Genomic DNA, 20,407 nt, shown 5'->3' with positions numbered 1-20,407 from the left:
TTCTGACGTCATATTGCAGCGCCGCGCGTCAGCCGCGCGCGGTGGGGGACAAACCACGTGTCGGCGCGTTCCAAGATGGCAGCGCAGGAGCAGGAGCCCGCGGTGCAGTTCGCGCAGAGGCTCGCGTCCAACGAGCGGCCCGTGCGCAGCAAGGCGCTCAAGAAGCTGCGGAAGTATATGGCCGCGCGCTCGCAGAAAGTCAAAGGTAAGCGGGGCGCGTGGCTGGCAGCCGCCGGAGTCAGAGTCAGAGAGAGTGAGGGATCATAATCATCATCATCATCATCATGTCGTCATGACGTGATGCGGAGCCGGTGACGAGCGGCGCTTCTCTCCTCCTGACTGACTGAGTGAGTGTGTCTGTGGCCCCGCAGGAGCGTTCACGGCGGAGGAGCTGTTGAAGCTGTGGAAGGGGCTCTTCTACTGCCTGTGGATGCAGGACAGGCCGCTGCTGCAGGTGAGCTCGTTCCTCAGACTCACGGTTACAGAAAATCCCATAGATCCTGCTTCCTCTCTCTGGGAGGAAGATGAGCGCGGGCGGTGCGTTGCTAGGGATGGATGCGGCCCATGTTTGACCCGCCTCCACCCCAGTGAAGCCTGCTTCAGATCCCAGAGCACATGATGATGGGTCTTGTCTCTTCTTGAAGCCACACCATGTGATGCTCGTCTTCCCCCGGTGATGACTGTGCTTCTGGTTATTGCTCTTCCGCAGGAGGAGCTCTGCGCTCAGGTATCCAGCCTGCTGCACTGCCTGCACAACGCCGACGTCCGTAAGTCCTGCACGACTGACTGGGTTGCGCATCCCCTGTGAGCCTTCGTTGCCTCTGCGACTCGGGTTTTTCTCTCTCTCTCTCTCTTTCACACACACAAAAACACTGTCAGGCCCTCGGTGCTGAGGATGATGCCCTAAAACTGGATGCGTCATTAAAGCTGCTGCCTTTGGACCCAGTGGTCGCAGGTTCGAATCCCACCTGAGCTGTAGTACCCTTGAGCAAGGTACTTGCCCTAAAATTGCTCCTGTAAAGTTACCCAGCTGAATAAATGGGTAAATGATTGTGAAATAGCCTAATGTTGTGTTCGCGAAATTAATAAATGTAATAAAAAATTAATCAATGTAAATCGTTTTTTTTTTTTTTTCTTCCTGTAGAGTTTTTGTTTTTGGACACATTCCTGCAGACCATTAACCGTGAGTGGAATGGAATCGACCGCCTGCGCATGGACAAGTTCTACATGGTGAGCGCACGCGGTCTTTCATTTTTGTGCGGGACACCATGCGGACATGGGTTCGTTGGACTGTCGTCTTTGAATACCTCACAGAGGACCCCCATCCGCCCATCAGTCAGTCATGAGCTGCTTGTCCACGGTCTATTCTGGAAGCAGGTAGACCGTGGAGGTGACCAGCGGACACTTTGACACTGTCAGTTGTTCCTCCAGTGGATCGGTCTCATGTCGAGTGCTTGGAAGTGACATGAAAGGAAAACTGAATTTGTCTCGAGATATTTTTAATGAACATATGATTTACTGCTCTCTTTGTCTCTCGCTCGTCCAGCTCGTGCGATTTGTGTTCAGACAGACCTTTGAGATGCTGAAGAGGAGAGACTGGGACGACGGGTCAGTCTTCGCATCTTGCGTCGTCGTACTTTCATTAGTGGACGCGTTAAACCGTATCATACACCGACATTTATCATGAAAACGTGGTGTTTTCTGTGATTTTTCAAAGTGAATTTAATACGGACTTCTTGGGTTTGACTGGTTTTGTTGCTAAGAGGCTGTTGGCTGAGTGACTCGCTGTAGCTTTAATAAGGACGTGATTGGGGTAGCAGGGGGTGTCATGGTTAGAGCTGTGGCCTTGCACCTAAAGGGCCCAGGTTCGAGTCCCACCTCCCGCTCTGGTTCCCTTGATCAAAGAATTTAGCCTGAATTATTAAAATAACATTGATTCTGCTGTATAAATTGATACCATAATTTTAAGTAGCGTACATTATAGTTTAGGTTTAAGAAAAGCAACACCTAAATTAATTTAAAATCTTAATTATATAAACAGTTCAGTGATTCTTTTTTTAAGGAACGAGAGCACAACCGTGGTGTAGAAATAAGGGAAAAGTACTTTTATTTCGGGCATAAGGGGAGGTGTGTGTGCTGCTGCAGAGCTAGAGCTAGCACGATGTCATCACATGGTCAACTGTCTCATATGAGGTCATCACAGTCAGTTCCTTTTTTCCCCCTGTGGCTCGGCAGTTTGGTGGAGCGGTTCAGGGAGTTGCTGAGCGAACGGGTCCTGCACAGCACCAGCGAAGCGCCCTCTGGAGTCCAGTTCCACATCCTGGACTTTTTCCTGGAGGAGCTGGGCAGGGTGGGGGCTGCGGAGGTAGGATGAGAGGATCGGGGCTGCTGGGGCCGCTAGAGCTGGAAGGGGAGCTTTTGCACTTTTTAAATGCTTAGTCAGTCGGGATGCACCAATGCCATGCCTTGGTGGTCTCTCGGGTCCTTGTTCCGGTGCTGGACGGGGTTCAGGTTCGGCGGTGCGAGTAACGCTTTTGGATTTGTGCCACTACAGCTCACGGCGGAGCGGAATCTCACCTTCATCGACCCATTCTGCAAGGCGGCAGCCAAGACCAAGAAGTGAGTGTGGAGGGCGATTCCAGTGTCCTCCCTGCATTGCCCAACGGCGGCTCTTCCTACTGACCTTCCCTCTTCTCCTGTTACTGTCACCCGATCCCACCCCACCCCAGCCACACCTTCATGCAGGCCATCTGCAGTGGGATTCTCCAGGAGATCGTGGATCAGGCGCCCTTTGCTATCGAAGACCTCATGAGGGAGCTGCTCAAGAAGGGCGGGGCTGAGGGAGAAGACTTCGCTCACGAGGACGACTCAGGTCAGGCGTCAGCTGAGGACGAGGAGGAGGTTGACAGGACGGCTGCGCCCCAGAGCTCCAAGGAAGTGAAAGGGAAGCATCTCAATGGTAAGAGCCTGGAGTGCGATGTTTTTGCAGAAAAAATGACACTCAGCAACGGATTATTATTATTATTGTTGTTGTTGTTTATCAGACACTTTTCTCCTTAGAATTAGGTTTGTACACTAACTATTTAGTGCACTACAAATCTTTTATAGCTGGGTAATTTTTTTTTTTTTTTTTTAAACTACAAGAATCCAGGGTAGATACTCGCACCTTCGGTCAAGAAGAGCGCTTTACGGAAATTATGTAACTCAGGTCCAACTTACAAGTTTTTGAAGATAAACTTCTTTTTTTCTCTTTTTTTTTCAAAAAATTTTGTTGCCTTCGGAAACTGTATTTACATGCCCAGTCACTAGATGGCAGTAAAGAGACCCTGTGGGACCTCACTGTTAACAGCTTGTGTCTGGTGTTCCTGAGTCCCGGCGATCAATAAGGGGGGTGAGTTTATGGGATGAATTCATCAACAGGCGGTATGAAATGGGCGATTGCAGAGATGGCGTTTTTAATTTTAGTAATTTTAAAGTAAACGATATTTAATTCTCTCCAACTGTGTCTGAGGTTTTTCAGAACCCGCTATTAGGCATTTTAGTTGTATTATTAACATATTAGTTTTGACCTGGTGGTAAGCCTGACTTTGGATTTTCAAACAAATCAAGTTATGAGATGATATCTTGGTCAACGGTTCTGCAGCAGGGGTTGGATTCAAAACCCAGACTTTGGATTGCAGGGCAGTGGCTATAACCGCTACTCCGCCTGCTGGCCGTTGGCTGTTTACAGCATACTTTATATTTTTCATGAGGCTACCAGGTTCACATAGTCGAGAGCACTTATGAGCTGACAGTTGACCTTCTCTCCCCTTCTGTCTCTTTGCAGGTCTTCTGCCAGGTAGAGACGATGAGGATGAAGATGAACTCTCAGATTTAGGGGAGGACTTCTCTTACGTGCTGGAGGACAGCGAAAGCCCGGGGCCCATGCTGCAGGTGAGTATGCCGTAATTGCCGTACGCTGGGGGTTGGACCACAGAGATGCAAAGCCCCAGGTGACCTGGTCTGACCGCTATCCCTCCGCATCCCGCTGCAGTTTGACTACAAGGCCGTGGCAGAGCGGCTGCTGCGGTACGCGAGTCGTCCCACCGTCTCCAACTTCAACAGGAAAAAGCTGTACCCACTCGTGAAGACGTGAGTGTTGCCTCCACTCCCGTCTCCGCCTGCTGCAGAGGCTTCTGCTCCGACAGTGTGTCCAGTGGGGGTCTTTCCGGATCCTGATTGAACTCACCAATTTTCATTCTCTTTTCATTTCAGATTCCAAGGTCTCAGTGAAGGTATGAGCTGGAGTGGCTCCATCCACCCATCCATCTTTTCTGCAGTTATACTTATTTTTTAACACTGACAAAGCAAGTTAGACAAATAGCACATTAGTTTAATTAGTTCATAGTACCTGATGAAAACCTGAAATATGAAAAGTGTACATAGAGGCCCACTGTCCAAAAAGGTGTCCACAGTTACAATAAATTGTGTGCATCAAATGTAAGCTTCTCTAGGGTAAGAGAATGAGCCTGTGAGCTAGCAAAGAACAATTTGAAACAGTTTTATAAATGTATGAAACTGTCATGAAGTAGCTGAGGTTCGAGAGGGACGGGTGTAGGAATAGGCCATTTCCGAGATGAAGACGCAACCCCGCCACCCAGTTCTGTAGCTTTTAAGGATGGAGTCTGAGCTTCACATTGGTCCTCAGCCTCGTGGTGTTTGTAGCGACACAAAGTGTTTCCCACCCAGCGTTGGGATTTTCTGGTATATTCTGCTGGGGAAGGGGGGTGACCAGGTGGCCCTGAGTGAGTGAGACCTGTCCCTTCTCTTTCAGGTGTGTTCCCCAGCGATGGATACCCTGCGGAGGTTTCCACGGATGAGGACGACTATGACGAGTTTGGCAGCCGGAAGCGGCTGAGGAAGAGGAGGAAGAACCGGACGGAGGAGGACGGAGAGGATGGAGCTTCTGCGACAAAGAAACACAAAGGCAATGCCCCCCCCCCCATTTTATTTAAATTGTATTTCCATTTATTCATTTAGCTTAGCCTTCTCTCCAAAGCATCTCAGCGTTATGATACTTAGAATTATATAAACAGTTGGGTAATTTTTACTGTATCAATTCATGCTAAGTGCCTTGATAAATGATTCCACAGCAGTAGGTGGGATTCGAAACCATGTGCTTTGTATCCGACAGCAGCAGCTCTGACCGTTATGCCACCTGTTACCCCATTATGAGTAAACTGAAGTCCTTTTTATTCAGCACTGGTTCAGCATAACTGTGGTTAATGTGACTATTATTTCTTAATATTGGTTTTTCATGGCAAGAATTGTCTTTATTTTCCAGGCAAGAAAGAGGCCGAAGTTCAGGGGAAGCAGAGAGAAGGTGCTCAAACAGACAAGGGTGCCCTGAACGACACCACGGTAAAAAAGAGGAAGAAGAAAAAGAACAAGGGAAATAAGGGCAGCAAGGCAGAGGGGTCCAGACAGGACGAGGTCTCCGCTGATGACCTCCAGGGGGCGCTGGCGCAGGACAAGCTCCCTGCTGCTGAAGAAACTGTGGACGGCGTGGGAAAGAAGAAGGGCAAGGGGCAGAGGAAGAAGGGTTCTTCCCCTTTGATAACCCCAGAGCTCCAGGGCCTCGGGGGGACGATGGAGGCGGAGCCTGTTTCAGCAGGAGAGGCGGAGCCCGTGCAAGAGATGCAGTCCATGGATGGCACGTCCACCCAGAAGAAGAAGCAGCGGAAGAGGAGGAAGCGATCCCTCTCACAGGAGGGCAAGAGCACGTTGGGACCCGATCCCTATGCAGTCCCTGCAGACCGAGTGGATGAAACCAATGGAGGAGTGGAGAAGGAAGGGGTGGCGCTTGAGGACACAACAGAGATGCCCGTTTGCCAAGTGGCAGGCAGTAAAAATAAGAAAAAGAAGAAAGGGAAGGTCCAGCAGATGGAGCAGGAATTGCAGCTGGGAGCAGGAGAGGCTCACAGCACAGATGCCTGCGCAGTCAGTGCAGCTGCAGATGAGGAGCCCTCATCCGAAAGTCCACTCATGCAGAAGAAGAAGAAGAAAAAAAACATCAAGAGGAAGATGGGAGCAGAGCCCCCTGAGAGCACAGAGGAAGAGCCAGTAAAAATGAATGGAGATGCTCAGAGGGGGAGCAGAGCCAAAAAGCCCAAAAAGACCACAGTGAGTAACTGCTTTGGCGTGGTCAAGGGTGTCTGTAGGCTTTCACTCCGGCATTCGGTTCCTAAACTAGACTTTGTTTGGACAGAAAACAAGGAGGCTGTTGAGGTTCTTCTTTATAGATCCAGTGTGGTGGAATGATTTGCCTCAGTCCCTCAGAGCTGCTGAATCCCTCTTAACATTCAAGAAGTGTCTCGAACCCATCTCTTTGAGAGCCACTTCTCTCCTGACAGCTACATAAATGAGTTCAACGCCATCTGCTACGATTATCTGTGTATTTGATATTTTAATGTCACTTTCATAGGAGCTACTAGAGGGATGTGAACCAGCAACATGGTGGTGTCAGACACACAAGCTGAGTGTGTGTGTCCAAAGCTGTCTGTCTGTTGCCACTAGACTTGTCGATTCGGAATTGTACGTCACTTTGGAGAAAAGTCTGACAAATGAGTAAAGTAAATTTGACTTTTACCGTGGTTTCCTGCAGGAAAACCCAGACATCGCCAGCTCTGCCAGCACCAAGAAGCCCCAGAAGGACAAGTCAGTAGCTGGAGGTCAGGCTAATTTTGCCAGCTTTCAGAGCCCATCAGTCCCTGTGCCCCTGTTCTGCAGGACTGGGAAGGGAAGTCTCACCAAGCAGGTATGAAGTTTTGCGTTAGTGTGTGAGTCACACAGAGAAAGTGTGTTCCACTGATGTATGGATGAGTGACTCATTTTAAGTAGTGTATGTAGCAGTGTTAGTTGGGATAGTAACACTACATAAGTTGCCTTGGACAAAAGCGTCTGCTAAGTGAATAAATGTAAATGTAAGTAAACGTAACCCCAAAATGACCTGCCTGATCTGACCTGCTGTTTCAGAATAATGTGCGTTTGTGTTTGTCTCCTCAGCTGTTTGGGACGCCGTGCTCCGAGTCGAAGAAGGTCACCTTCGGGCTGAAAAACAACAAGACGGCCGGTAAGTTCTCAGCTGGGGGCAGAACCGATGGGGGAATTCAGTGCTGGGGTCAGTCGGTGGGCCTCATTGGTCTGTGTACACTGTTCAGGTTTCAAGTATAATTGGCGGAGTTACATTTTCAAACCTGTAGATGGAGTAGTGGTTAGAGCCAATTGTCTTGCTGTCACTTGCTGTTGTGATTGCTTGGTTCATAATGTAGATTCTTGCATATTCATGATTTGTTGGTGCTACAATAAGTAAATATTAGTACATGTATACTTTGAAGAGCAGACCCCACCCATTTTAACACAGAATGTTCTGCTTTCTGCTGCCCAGAGTTCAGGAAGACCGACCGCAGCCTGCTGGTCAGCCCTGATGGATCATCCCGTGTGCCCTTTGACCCCCAGCAGAAACCGCGGTTCAGTGTGCTGAAGTCCCCCCTGGGAGCTCAGATGAGCAAAAAGAGCCACAGCACCACCAAGCGGAGGCCTCGCGCAGCTGATTTCTTCTAGGACTGTGTTTGTGGAGCAGCTGCTCCGTTTCATATGAAGACTGTGACACGGACGAACGTTGCTTTTCGAAATAACGTTGAGAGTTTAGAAGTTTTGTACAGTAATCCCCCCCCCGTGCTCACTAAGTTTCTACGAACGACCGTTGGATTAAAACCTTTCCTGTACCAGCGTCTCCATGGTGTGTTCTTGAGGAGTTTTCGGAGCTACCATCTCCACTCATCCAAAGGGGTTTGTATGTGTAGTAAATATGGACACTGGCTACTCAGGTTACAAATGGTCGAGTTACAAATTTAAGATATTTTCTTCCGATGAAAATTAAAAAGTCAGTATTTCCTTCTTGTATCTCTAATTTCTTTTTTGAAGATGGCATTGTTTTCTCTGTCAAAACACCGTTAGTTTCCAAGCATAAGTATGGGGATAACAAGCTGCAAGAATAAAAATGTAAGAGTTTTGTAATTTAGGGTAAAGGTTTCAATTAGTGATGGTACAAGATAGAACTCTATGGAAAACCAGTGCACCACCATTCCAAAAGGTCTGAACCATCTAAAAATACACAGGTTTACCTGCAATGGGGACAAAATACAAGAATTCTCACTTATCCAGTCACTGGTTTTAGTTTGAAGAATTTCAGTAATATAAGCTGAGAATTTGATTTTTTTGGTACTAATAAATGTATCGGTAATGTTGCATGACCACTCCAACCTGAAGATGTGTTCCTTCAAAATGAGGAAACACTCTGAAGCAAGAATGTATGTTTTAATTAATGTAATAAAATCCCTTGGCAGAACAAGTATACTACTTGGAAACAGCAGTAAAGTCAACATACAGCAATACCTTGATTTACAAAAGGAATTTGTTCCTGCAAACAGTGCAGATACAAAAATTGACACTGAAACCTTATTTCTCATTTTTTTTAAATGGGAGAAATGTGTTGTCAGTTCATCCTAAAAACCCAAACCAGTTTTCTGAAGTGTAACAAACACCATAAAACATATATCAATTCATGAGTTCAGCACCATATAACACATTTTAATTTATTTATTCATTCAGGAGACACTTTTCCCCAAAGGGACATCCCAGAAAGCAATACAAAAGATCAACAGATTTAGATCACTTCATGATGATATCAGACACTACATTACATTAATGGGTATGTTCCTTGGAAGTATACTTCGGAAACTCCAGCAGACAGCAACGAACATTCAGTACTGAAATTTGTGCTGAAAATAATTTAAAAATAAGGCAATTTTTTATAATAAACTGTTACTGTACCCACCGAGAGAGAAGAGGAACAGCTGAGTGAGTTGTGGTGGCTGGAGGAGTTACGAGGCTTGGTAGTCATTCTTGCACTGCAACTGTACAAACGCGTTGAAACAAAGCAAACAGGAAACGGCACATGGTACACTAGCGCCAACTAGAGTACTTTACTGCACTTCTCTTTCACTCATGCAACTTCTTTTTTTGGACATACATCAAGTAAATTTTGTTGTACTGATTTTTTGTTCTGGTAATCAAAAACTGGGTATGAAAATTCAAAAGCTGTTTCCCCAAAATTTCGCAGAAAGAGAGTGGGATTCGAGGGATGCCTGTGTTAACAGTTATTTGTTCAACTTAGATTCTCGTTATTAGATGCTGAAATAGGAAGATATTCCAATAAAAACACCTGTGAGCAAAGCAGGCTGCTCCATCAGTCAAAATACCATCATTATTGTTCTTTATTAAACTATTTGTCTAAGGCAACATACATTGTTAGGTTTGTACAATACATGGCTGATTTGATGGAGTTGGAAAATTAACACAAGAACAAATGATCAGATAATGTACTTTTTAAAGCTGACTAAACATGGAACAAGAGAAATTGTTATAAAGCCATGTTTAAAACAGTGTTTAAATTGACCCTAAACACAAATTTCAGTTTAGAAAATGAACTTGAAGACAATACAGCATAACAGAAGCACCTAAATGTGCAAAAAAAGAGAGAAAAAACACTACCTTCGAAATAGAATTCTACCAGTAACTGTAAATAATACTGAAAAAGGTAGAAAAAAATGAATACTTTAAATGTATTAAAAAAACAAATTAACATAATTAAAACTCTTTAAAATGATAAACTGTAAATTAAAAAAAGCAACATTTAATACTCTAGTTTGATATATGATACCAGATACAGCTGCAACCTGCAGAAGAATTATAAAATTATTTGAGCCAGTAGAAATGGCACAAAAATATGTGAAACTTAGACACTTAAGTGGTAAAATGCAGACAATTACAGCTCTCTCTTGCATAACGCATGTTCATATTATGGGAATTCTTATTCATGGACGTACCTATTTGCATTTTAAAATTTAAATTATCAACTCAATTATGAGTAACACCTTGTGAGAACCAAAATTTTAATTCAAAATACAAGCCTTGGATTCCATGGAGCACAACAAAAGTACCTGCCAAACACCTGTTGTGGCTTCTCTTGTACATCTGTTGTTTCATAGCCATGTGCTGCAGTATCTCAGAAATCTTATAATTTTTTAAAAAAATCCTTTGTAACACCACCATCTATCCTTATTGCCCTAAACCAGTTTTAAAGTGAGTTGTAGCACTTGAAAAGGCAAAGTAAAACTTTACCTACTGGTTCAAATTTGAAGTGGAAAAAATGCCAAAAATCACCTTGATCATTAAGATTGACTTTGTGTGATTTTACAGTTTATTACAAATTATACTTTACCCACAGCTCATAGGAGCTGAATGACAGCATTGCTAGTGATTACAATAATTACAAGAATTGCCTTGTAAGGTCATTTAGAATGCCTTAAAAAGCAGCTTTTTAAAATGCTCTACAATAAAGAATAATGGATAAAAATGGAAAAATGTGAACATGCAACTCATAACCTGGCACTTAAAAGTCTGAAGTATTTCTGATGTTTTGGACTTTGTAAAGGTGTTTCAGAGAAAAATTCTGTCTGATTGGCGACCCAATGGGTGATCCTTTCAACTTAGAAACATATTTTTCCAGTTCAAAGTAACAGTAATTACAAATTTGAGAACTCATAACTCATTTCCTTTTTTTGCATGGAAAACCCATACTACAATGTTTTAGCAGTTTAAAAAAAATATACAAAAATATTGATGTAGGTTAATAATGAAAATAACAATAGATACAAAAAATAACGGAAATAAGTACTGATACAAAAAGTACCTAAAAAAAATCCAAGACATGCTAAATATTGCATTTAACTGCCACGTTACATGTTAGCAGACTACAAGTTCATGATTTTCACGATTTATTGTTAAATTAACCAGAAATCACAAACTAGCTCTACGTAAACAGCTTCTACTGCACATTTGTGGGATAATAATAATAAATACTGCAATACATAGTGCGTAAGTCTGGTTATAGCATCACACCTAGACTGATATTTCATTACAGTATACAAGAAAGAACGGCACTGAAAATTCGTAGCAGGCTTTAGTGCAGGGCATTTCAGTTTAGGTATTTTATACGCTGCACGCTGCCCATTAAATCACTCTACTTTCAGAACAACAGCTTTTTCGCACAAGTTAGTGGTTTTATGATGTATCAAATTATTCATGTCGGCAAACCACTTTCCGCAGTCCGAGCAGCTAAGCGGTATTTCATCCAGGTGAATTTTAATGTGTCTTCTTAAGTCGGAGAAATGCTTAAAGCATTTACCGCAGTGATCGCACAGACACTGCTTTTCTCCCGAATGAACCTTCATGTGAACCGTGAGGCCGTTCAACTGCGAAAAGCCTTTCCCGCACACCGCGCACACGTACGGTTTCTCACCAGAGTGCACTCGCTTGTGTATCTTCAGGTTCACCAGCTGACTGAAACTTTTCCCACACTCATTGCAGATGTACGGTTTCTCACCGGAATGCACTCTTTTGTGTACCTTCAGACGAAATAACTGCGTGAAACTCTTCCCGCACTCAGTGCAGACGTACGGCCTCTCGGAGTGACAGTGTCGCCTCAGCGCTGCTGCGTTCTTGAACCTTTTGCCACATTTTTCACAAACGTTCGGTCTCTCTCCTGTATGATTTAACACGTGGTTTTTGTACGTTGCTCGGGTGTGAAACCTCATGCCGCACTCACTGCACTGGTACGGTTTCTCACCAGAGTGAAACCTCATGTGCACCTTCAAGGAGTAGGATGCCGTAAACCTCTGTCCGCACTGAGTGCACACGTAGGGTTTCTCGCCAGAGTGAACCCGCAGGTGTTTCTTCAAGCACGACCGACTGATGAAGCCCTTCCCACATTGATCGCACACGTGTTTCTTCTCCGTGGCGTGAGTGTACTTGTGTTTCGTTAGGTAAGTGGCGTTCGAGAAAGTCTTTCCGCATTCCTCACAGGTGTGCGGCTTTTCGCTTACGTGAACTCTCTTGTGCCTTTCAAGGGCGGAAGGTGATTTTAAACATTTTCCGCACTCAGAACAAACATGTTTACTTCTTCCTGGATTGGGTGGCTGTTGTTCCGCACTACACGGTTCACACCGGATGAAGTCTGACCGACCAGTTTCTTCAAAAACATCCCTCTGAAAAGACAAAGATAATGACTCATCGGAGTCTTGACATATTGCACTGTTTTCAGACATGTCCTTCTGGAGCTCATCTGACAGCTCCGTCTCCGTGTTACACGCCACATCACAGAAGAGCACTTTGGCTGCACTCGACTCACATGTCCTTTCCGCCGTTCTGTCGGAACCCACTTGCTCATCAACCTGAATGGGTTCCGATTCAATAATCTCCTGCTTCATTTGCTCTAGATCGACGCACAGTCTCGACTTGCCAACAATGAGATTCTGGATCACACCTGAATCTTCTTGGTCGACCGAGAGCTCCGAAGCTGCGCTTGATTCAGATTTCATTGGGCCAACGGACATTTCAGCATCATCAGTACTCTGCAACACATCTGGCCCTCCAACCATAACAGTACTTGAATCCATCATCTCTGTTTTCACTCGTTCAGAATCCAAACACAGTCCTGACCGCTCAGCCTCGGTGCTGATGTTCAGTGATTTGGTCACTGAATCTTTTGTGTGGGCTGAGAGCCCACTAGGTCCACTGGATTCTTTTTCTTTTGGTCCGAATGGTACTCCGGCACCATCAAACCGTGAGTCAGGGCACTGCTCCACCTCAGGATACCCTGGGTCAACAATCTCCATTTTGATGTGTCTGGTGAGGTGACTCACTCCTTCCGTCTCAGCCGACTTAAGATTCCGGCTTGGAGCCGAAACTGTTGTAAACGAGGAACTTAGATCGCGTTCATTTTTAACGGCCGCAGGCAGAACCTCTTGCTGTTTCTCCTTGGTGTGAATTTTAAGGTGCCTTTTTAAAAGTGACAGATTCTTAAAACATTCTCCACAATGACCGCACACTTTAGTTTTTGCGTCAAAGTGGACTTTCATGTGCATCGTCAAGCCGCCTTGCTGCGCGTAGCTTTTCCCGCACAGGGTACAGCTGTACGGTTTCTCACCAGAATGAACCCTCTGGTGGATTTTCAAGTTCATTTCCCTCGCGAAGCCCTTGCCACACTCAGAACATCTGTACGGCTTTACAGAAGTGTGGACTCTCTTGTGCCTGGTTAGGCGAAATAACAGAGTAAAACCCTTTCCACATTCGGTGCACTTGTATGGCTTTTCCGAGTGACTGTGCCTCCTTAAGGAAACGGCGGTCTTAAATCTCTTGCCACATTTCTCGCACACGTTCGGCCTTTCTCCTGTATGATTTAAAACGTGATTCTTGAAGGTTGCTCGGGTGTGAAACCTCATTCCACACTCGCTGCACTGGTATGGTTTCTCACCGGAGTGAAATCGCATATGCACCTTTAAGGAGTATGACGCGGTAAACCTCTGTCCGCACTCGGTACAGATGTAGGGTTTCTCCCCAGAGTGAACCCTGTGGTGCTTCTTCAAGCAGGACAAAGTGGAGAACGCTTTCCCACACTGATCGCAGTTGAACTTTTTCTCGTTCAAATGGGTTTTTTTGTGCCTTGTCAAGGCAGCCGTGTTCGGGAACGTCTTCCCACATTCATCACAGCTGCGAGTCTTTATAACCAAATGAATCTTCTTGTGCCTTTTCAAGTTGTAGGAATTCTTAAAAGTCTTCCCACATTCAGAACAACTATTTTTTACTCTGCTTGAATCCAGCTGCTGGTGTTTATGGATTTCGCTCTCTCCGAGATACAAAGCAGAAAACGATGGTTCTGAATCATTGGCTAAGAGACCCTTTTCGGGCTCCTCCGTCTTACCGCTGTTGCATGGTTTTATTTCAGTATTAGATGTACATTCATTGAAATCCACTTCACCTAAATCTAATTCAGACTTCATTTCGGTACCAGTGCACTTCTGCAAGGAGCCCGAGCAGTTGCTTCTTTTGTGAACATTATTTTCCACATGGCAAGAAGATGAAAATAGTTCTTCTGAATGATTTTTCTCTTTCGGATGCTCTTTATGTAATGAGTGGTCTGAAGAAGCTGAAATTGTACTCGATTCACTCTTCCTCTCGGCTGCTACGTCTCCATCGACACACAGAGAGTTGATGTGCTCTCCTCCCTTCTTGCTGCCTGGGTGACAACTCCATGCTTTTGCTTCCCTGAACTCCTGGCACCGTCCCGATCCCAGCTCATCGGTGTGGTGATTTTGTGTCATGGCTACACTTACCGAGTGTGAGGAGCCCAGATCACATTCGTTTTTCACACACACGGCCATGACCCTGGACCTGGTAACAAAGTTCAGCGTGTCCACACTCATACACTCATCCAATAACTCTGCTGTATGTGCGTTTGTGCCTTTGAGGCTCCCCAAATCCTCTTCTTGCCACCTACTTGTCTGATGCTTGGTGTTCCCCTGGGTGAACTTTGGAAACCTGTAACGGAGAAACATTACGGTTATATACACTCCTTCCAATCCATGCAGAATTGATAAAAACTTGCATGGTTAAAAAGAAATATGACAGATCCTAATTTTTTCCCCCCAACTAACTACCAGTCATAAACCCACAAAGAGTAGTAGCTTTGTTTTAACGCTGTTAAATTCATAATATTAACTTCGGTCAGACACAGACCACATGCATTTGTTTCTTTTACTGGCAAAACTGGCCACACTAATGAAAATATCAAAATTCACTTTATTCCATTTAGGGCATGTTCACTTTGACTGTTTTTCTCATTAAAATAATAACAAAAGTGAAAAACTTAATATAAATAAGATATTTAATAAAATAACTAATAAACTGTATTAATTTTTTAAAAGGAAGTTCTCTCTCTATGTGAGCTACAACTATATGAAAAAGACTGTTGAAGGAAACAGGGTCCCAACACAGGAATTTCCAGCTACTGTTATGACTTATTCCACGAAGCAAAGACAAAATATCACGAAAACAACCAAATAAGCAACACAACAGCTTGTTAATTTCCCGAAAAACGACCTCAGCTCATAAGAGCAACACTTACAGTCTCCTCTCGTGTGTGAATGAGGACAAAACCTCAGTACAGCTCATTTGCAGGAGGTGCACAAGGTTCCAGGGACAGGTACCCCAAAGGTTGTTGGTTCGACTCCCCCTCCTGCATATAGTTGCTGCAGTGTCCTCGATCAAGGTGCTAATCTTGAATTGCTTCAGTTAAATGTGAGCGAACATGTGTAAAACACCCAGCAGCTGTACTTAAAGGAGTTATTATTATTATTAATATGCCTCGTTTGCCAGAAAAACAATAACTGCACAACACAGCGTGAGGAAAAACTAAGCTGGAGACGAAGACACCGTATAGCCCAGTACCCGAAACAAAGCAATATTAGCTAAGTTAAAATACATGTAAACACGTTTGTCAGAAGCGGACACACAGAGTGAGGTAAACAAACATCATTCACGCCACATTATTATATGATTTTTACCTGAACAAAAAAAAAAAAGGCCCTCTGCGAATTGATAATTGGACTTCTTCGCGATGTTTATATTTATTAACGAAAAAATATCGATTGACAAAGCTAATGTGGATTATATATTAAACAAAGTGAGAAAAATATCTTTGATTGTTAGCAGCATCCCTGCGCCCGTGACGGTTTAGTCGTTTCCGAACGTTGACAATTTGCACAGAGCGCTGAGCTCTTCTTCAGCCCTTCTTCAGCCCTTCTGCGCCCCCATAGCCGAGCGGAGCGGAGCGGAGCGACAGTGACCCCTGCAGACGCGGAGGTGGAACTGCAAGAGCCGCTTCAGGCCTCGGTGCCACACGCACCACGGCAATTTCGTCGCGCTTTCTAGGGGTCCTTGCAGCGACAATACTGTGCGTTGTCCGGAGACTCACCTCCTCTCGCACTGTCGTTATACCAAGGAGCTACGGGGAGATGTATCTAAATGTATTATTGATAAACTGTGTTGGGTTACCCAGGGGGGCGGTGGCGCAGTGGCGCAGTGGGTTGGACCGGGTCCTGCTCTCCGGTGGGTCTGGGGTTTGAGTCTTGGTTGGGGTGCCTTGCGATGGACTGGCATCCCGTCCTGGGTGTGTCCCCTCCCCCCTCCAGCCCTAGACCCTGCGTTGCCGGGTTGGGCTCCGGTTCGCCGCGACCCTGCTTGGGACAAGCAGTTTCAGGCAGTGTGTGTGTGTGTGTGTGGATACTTAGATTTTGATAGAAGTGCAGAGAAACAGGCCTATATCGTTAATTTATTCATCATTTTAGGCAAATATCATATACACAGGTCAAAATTTGCTAATAAAAAAACCCATATTTTCTGTTTTTCTTAAAGAATTTAAGCAGGGGATAAACACTATTGAGGAGTGTAATAAGAAGGTGGTCTCTAAGACTGTACATTATTGTAATATTTTTAAGGTGTTCATGTAATCTCATTGGAGTGTTTTGTAATTTTTTGTGTGTTATTTTTATTTCTTTACTTATTTCTTTTTGTTTGCCTTCCCCTGGCTAGGTTTGATTGTTCTGGATTAGTGTTCTTGTATTGTGAGTATCTGAATTGTTTAATAATAAAAAAAGTTACAGTACATTGCTTCATACTGTATCATTCATGAAACAGGTACACTGCAAAAAAATGTGCGTGATCCCCAACAAATTCTGTCCAAATAATATAGAGTAGTACAGCGAGTTCCGCTGCTGTCTCACAGCGCCTGGATGGTGTGAGAGGATATGGGTTCAATCCTCACTCAGTCTGGGTTGAATTTGCATGTTCTCCTCATGCCTGTGTGGGTTTCCTCTGGGTGCTCTGGTTTCCTCCCACAGTCCAAAGACAGGCTGTTCAGGTTCCCCCATAATGTATGATTGACAGAGAGAGAGTGTGTGTGTTCCACTGATGTATGGATGAGTGACCCAGTGTAAGTAGTGTATCTAGCAGTGTAAGTCACTGCCGTAAATAAGGTGTGTGGGCTGACAACACTACACAGAGTTTATTGGAAGTCACTTTGGATAAAGGTGTTTGATCAATAAATATAAATGTAAGATTAAGGAGGTTTCCTATAAATTACACAATTGACTTTACCCAATAAAAACCCTTGATGCACAATGATTTCAGATAATCAATATACTGCAGATGATCAATGTGTGTTTTGTGAAAATAACCCTGAAATCATTAAACATTAATTTTGGTTATGGCCCCTTGTAAAAACTACTTGGATTGAACAGCAATGTTAAGTCAAAAAAGAGGCAAAAAGTGATAATAATATTAAAGAAACGAATATGATGATAAACTTCCATTCCATTGAAAACAATATCTTCTGTTGTCTAAATTATCATATTGGTACGTTACTGCATACACAAAGTAAAATGGTCAGGGGAGAGTCTCCCCTTTGAATTCTTTAAGTTAGCTGTAAAGACCTATTTGCAAGTAATTTCAAACTGTAAAAATAACAAAGCGAAACACACTGTATCCGTCTTTACTCTCTTTCATCAGTTCTCATAATGTATGTTTGTGTTGTAATATGTACCCTGATGTTGTTATTTTCACTTTTTGATATGGTTGGGAAATGCTATAGCTATGCACTCTTGTTTGTACCATGTTTTGTGCTCATTGATGTTTGTTGCTGAAATAAAAATAATAACATTAAATAATGGGTCATAACTGGGTTCTTATGTCTGGAAAAAATCATTCACGATGTGAGTCACACTGGTGTTAAAAAAAATATATTTATTTACATTTATTTATATTATAAGATTATATATATATAATAAGAAGTATGGAGTCTACCAAGGAAATACTGTAAAATATGATGTTTCTTTTAAAATGATACATTTTATATGTCCTATAAACAACTGTTAACTAGATTTCGAAAGGATTTTAACGATTTACGAATTTTTCGTGCTCTAGAACACGAAGCCATAACTATTTTATTCTTTGACTTCATCCATCCATCCATCTTCCTCCGCTTATCCGGGGCCGGGTCGCGGGGGCAGCAGTCCGAGCAGAGTACTCCAGACCTCCCTCTCCCCGCACACCTCCTCCAGTTCCTCTGGGGGAACCCCAAGGCGTTCCCAGGCCAGCCGGGAGACATAGTCTCTCCAACGTGTCCTGGGTCTGCCCCGAGGCCTCCTCCCAGTGGGACAAGCCCGGAGCACCTCCCCAGGGAGGCGTCCAGGAGGCATCCGGAACAGATGCCCGAGCCACCTCAACTGGCTCCTCTCGATGCGGAGGAGCAGCGGCTCTACTCCGAGCTCCTCCCGGGTGACTGAGCTCCTCACCCTATCCCTAAGGGTGCGCCCAGCCACTCTGCGGAGGAAACTCATTTCTGCCGCTTGTATCCGCGATCTCATTCTTTCGGTCATGATCCAGAGTTCATGACCATAGGTGAGGGTAGGAACGTAGATCGACCGGTAAATTGAGAGCTTCGCCTTACGACTCAGCTCCCTCTTCACCACAACAGACCGGTACAATGACCGCATTACTGCAGACGCCGCACCGATCCGTCTGTCGACCTGCCGCTCCATTTTTCCCTCACTCGTGAACAAGACCCCAAGATACTTAAACTCCTCCACTTGAGGGAGCAACTCCCCCCTAACCCGGAGGGAGCAATCCACCTTTTTCCGACTGAGAACCATGGCCTCGGATTTGGAGGTGCTGATTCTCATCCCCGCCGCTTCGCACTCGGCTGCAAACCTCCCCAGTGCACGCTGCAAGTCTTGACTTGATGAAGCCAACAGGACCACATCGTCCGCAAAAAGCAGAGACGAGATCTCGCGGCCACCAAAACAGACACCCTCCGTTCCCTGACTGCGCCTAGAAATTCTGTCCATAAAAATAATGAACAGAATCGGTGACAAAGGGCAGCCCTGGCGGAGTCCAACATGCACCGGGAACAGGTCTGACTTACTGCCGGCAATGCGAACCAAGCTCCTGCTCCGGTCATACAGGGAACGAACAGCCCGTAGCAACGAGCCCCGAACCCCATAATCCCGAAGCACCCCCCACAGGATGCCACGAGGGACACGGTCGAATGCCTTCTCCAGGTCCACAAAACACATATGGACTGGTTGGGCAAACTCCCACGAACCCTCCAACACCCTAGTGAGGGTATAGAGCTGGTCCAGTGTTCCACGGCCAGGGCGAAAACCGCATTGCTCCTCCTGAATCCGAGGTTCGACTATCGGTCGGATTCTCCTTTCCAGTACCCTGGCATAGACTTTCCCAGGGAGGCTAAGGAGTGTGATCCCCCTGTAGTTGGAACACAATCTCCGGTCCCCCTTCTTAAAAAGAGGGACCACCACCCCGGTCTGCCAGTCCAGAGGCACCGTTCCCGAACTCCACGCGATGCTGCAGAGGCGTGTCAGCCAAGACAGCCCCACAACATCCAGAGACTTGAGAAACTCGGGGCGGATCTCATCCACCCCCGGAGCCTTGCCACCGAGGAGTTTTTTGACTACCTCAGCAACTTCAGCCAGGGTAATGGACGAGTCCCCCTCCAAGTCCCCAGCCTCAGCTTCCTCTACGGAAGGCGTGTCGGAGGGATTGAGGAGATCCTCAAAGTACTCCTTCCACCGCCCGAGAACATCCTCAGCTGAGGTCAGCAGCGCACCACTTCCACTGTAAACAGTGTTCGTGGAACACCGCTTCCCCCCTCTGAGTCGCCGGACGGTTTGCCAGAATCTCTTTGAGGCCGACCGAAAGTCTTCCTCCATGGCCTCACCGAACTCCTCCCAAGCCCGAGTTTTTGCCGCGGCGACTGCCAGAGCCGCGCTCCGTTTGGCCCGTCGGTACCCGTCAGCTGCTTCAGGAGTCCCATGAGCCAGCCAGGCCCGATAGAACTCCTTCTTCAGCTTGACGGCATCCCTTACTTCCGGTGTCCACCACCGTGTTCGGGGATTGCCGCCGCGACAGGCACCGGAGACCTTATGGCCGCAGCTCCGAACAGCCGCACCGACAATGGAGGAGCGGAACATAGTCCATTCAGACTCAATGTCCCCCACCTCCCTCGGGACCTGGTTGAAGCTCTGTCGGAGGTGGGAGTTGAAGACCTCTCTGACAGGGGCCTCCGCCAAACGTTCCCAACAGACCCTCACTATGCGTTTGGGCCTGCCAGGTCTGTCCAGCTTTTTCCCCCGCCATCGAATCCAACTCACCACCAGGTGGTGATCAGTTGACAGCTCAGCCCCTCTCTTCACCCGAGTGTCCAAGACATATGGCCGAAGGTCAGAAGAAACGACTACAAAGTCGATCATCGACCTCCGACCTAGGGTGTCCTGGTGCCAAGTGCACTGGTGGACACCCTTATGCATGAACATGGTGTTCGTTATGGATAAACCGCGACTAGCACAGAAATCCAATAACAACTCACCGCTCGGGTTCAGATCAGGGAGGC

General features: G+C 45.7%; 2 protein-coding genes across 3 annotated transcripts; one reads left to right on the top strand and one right to left on the bottom strand.

Moving 5' to 3' along the window:
* The first annotated feature begins 55 nt into the window (after positions 1-55).
* Positions 56-8,381, top strand: rrp1 (ribosomal RNA processing 1). The gene is made up of 16 exons (XM_029257710.1): positions 56-205; positions 372-454; positions 710-767; positions 1,145-1,230; positions 1,547-1,608; positions 2,236-2,365; positions 2,555-2,619; positions 2,730-2,959; positions 3,827-3,933; positions 4,034-4,131; positions 4,255-4,274; positions 4,814-4,966; positions 5,324-6,162; positions 6,644-6,796; positions 7,045-7,111; positions 7,427-8,381. The coding sequence occupies exons 1-16, from the start codon at positions 76-78 to the stop codon at positions 7,600-7,602; spliced, it is 2,457 nt and encodes an 818-aa protein (XP_029113543.1). The 5' UTR covers positions 56-75; the 3' UTR covers positions 7,603-8,381.
* Positions 8,382-10,846: 2,465 nt separating this feature from the next.
* LOC108926844 (zinc finger protein 135-like) lies at positions 10,847-15,745 on the bottom strand. Of its 2 annotated transcripts, XM_018739808.1 has the most exons (3): positions 15,507-15,745; positions 15,068-15,228; positions 10,847-14,481 (listed from the first exon to the last, which is right to left on the bottom strand). In XM_018739808.1, exons 2-3 carry the CDS (start codon positions 15,112-15,114, stop codon positions 11,121-11,123), a joined length of 3,408 nt encoding a protein of 1,135 aa, XP_018595324.1. In that variant the 5' UTR covers positions 15,115-15,228; positions 15,507-15,745; the 3' UTR covers positions 10,847-11,120. The 2 variants fall into 2 exon arrangements, with proteins under 2 accessions (XP_018595324.1, XP_018595325.1); XM_018739809.1 differs by lacking the exon at positions 15,068-15,228.
* Between the last annotated feature and the right edge of the window lie 4,662 nt (positions 15,746-20,407).

Source organism: Scleropages formosus, chromosome 14, assembly GCF_900964775.1.
Source record: "Scleropages formosus chromosome 14, fSclFor1.1, whole genome shotgun sequence".
In the NCBI taxonomy this organism is placed as follows: Eukaryota; Metazoa; Chordata; class Actinopteri; order Osteoglossiformes; family Osteoglossidae; genus Scleropages; species Scleropages formosus.
The sequence above is the reverse complement of the archived record's forward strand: the minus strand, read 5'-3'. Positions and strand labels throughout refer to the sequence as shown.

Bases quoted from the DNA above. Each gene is read 5' to 3' on its own strand.
- rrp1 (XM_029257710.1), top strand. From the start codon at position 76: ATGGCAGCGCAGGAGCAGGAGCCCGCGGTGCAGTTCGCGCAGAGGCTC. The intron at 1,609-2,235 runs GTCAGTCTTCGC...GTGGCTCGGCAG, and splicing joins AGGAGAGACTGGGACGACGG to TTTGGTGGAGCGGTTCAGGG. The intron at 6,163-6,643 runs GTGAGTAACTGC...GGTTTCCTGCAG, and splicing joins AAAAGCCCAAAAAGACCACA to GAAAACCCAGACATCGCCAG.
- LOC108926844 (XM_018739808.1), bottom strand. From the start codon at position 15,114: ATGAGCTGTACTGAGGTTTTGTCCTCATTCACACACGAGAGGAGACT. The intron at 14,482-15,067 runs GTAAGTGTTGCT...TCTCCGTTACAG, and splicing joins TTCACACACGAGAGGAGACT to GTTTCCAAAGTTCACCCAGG.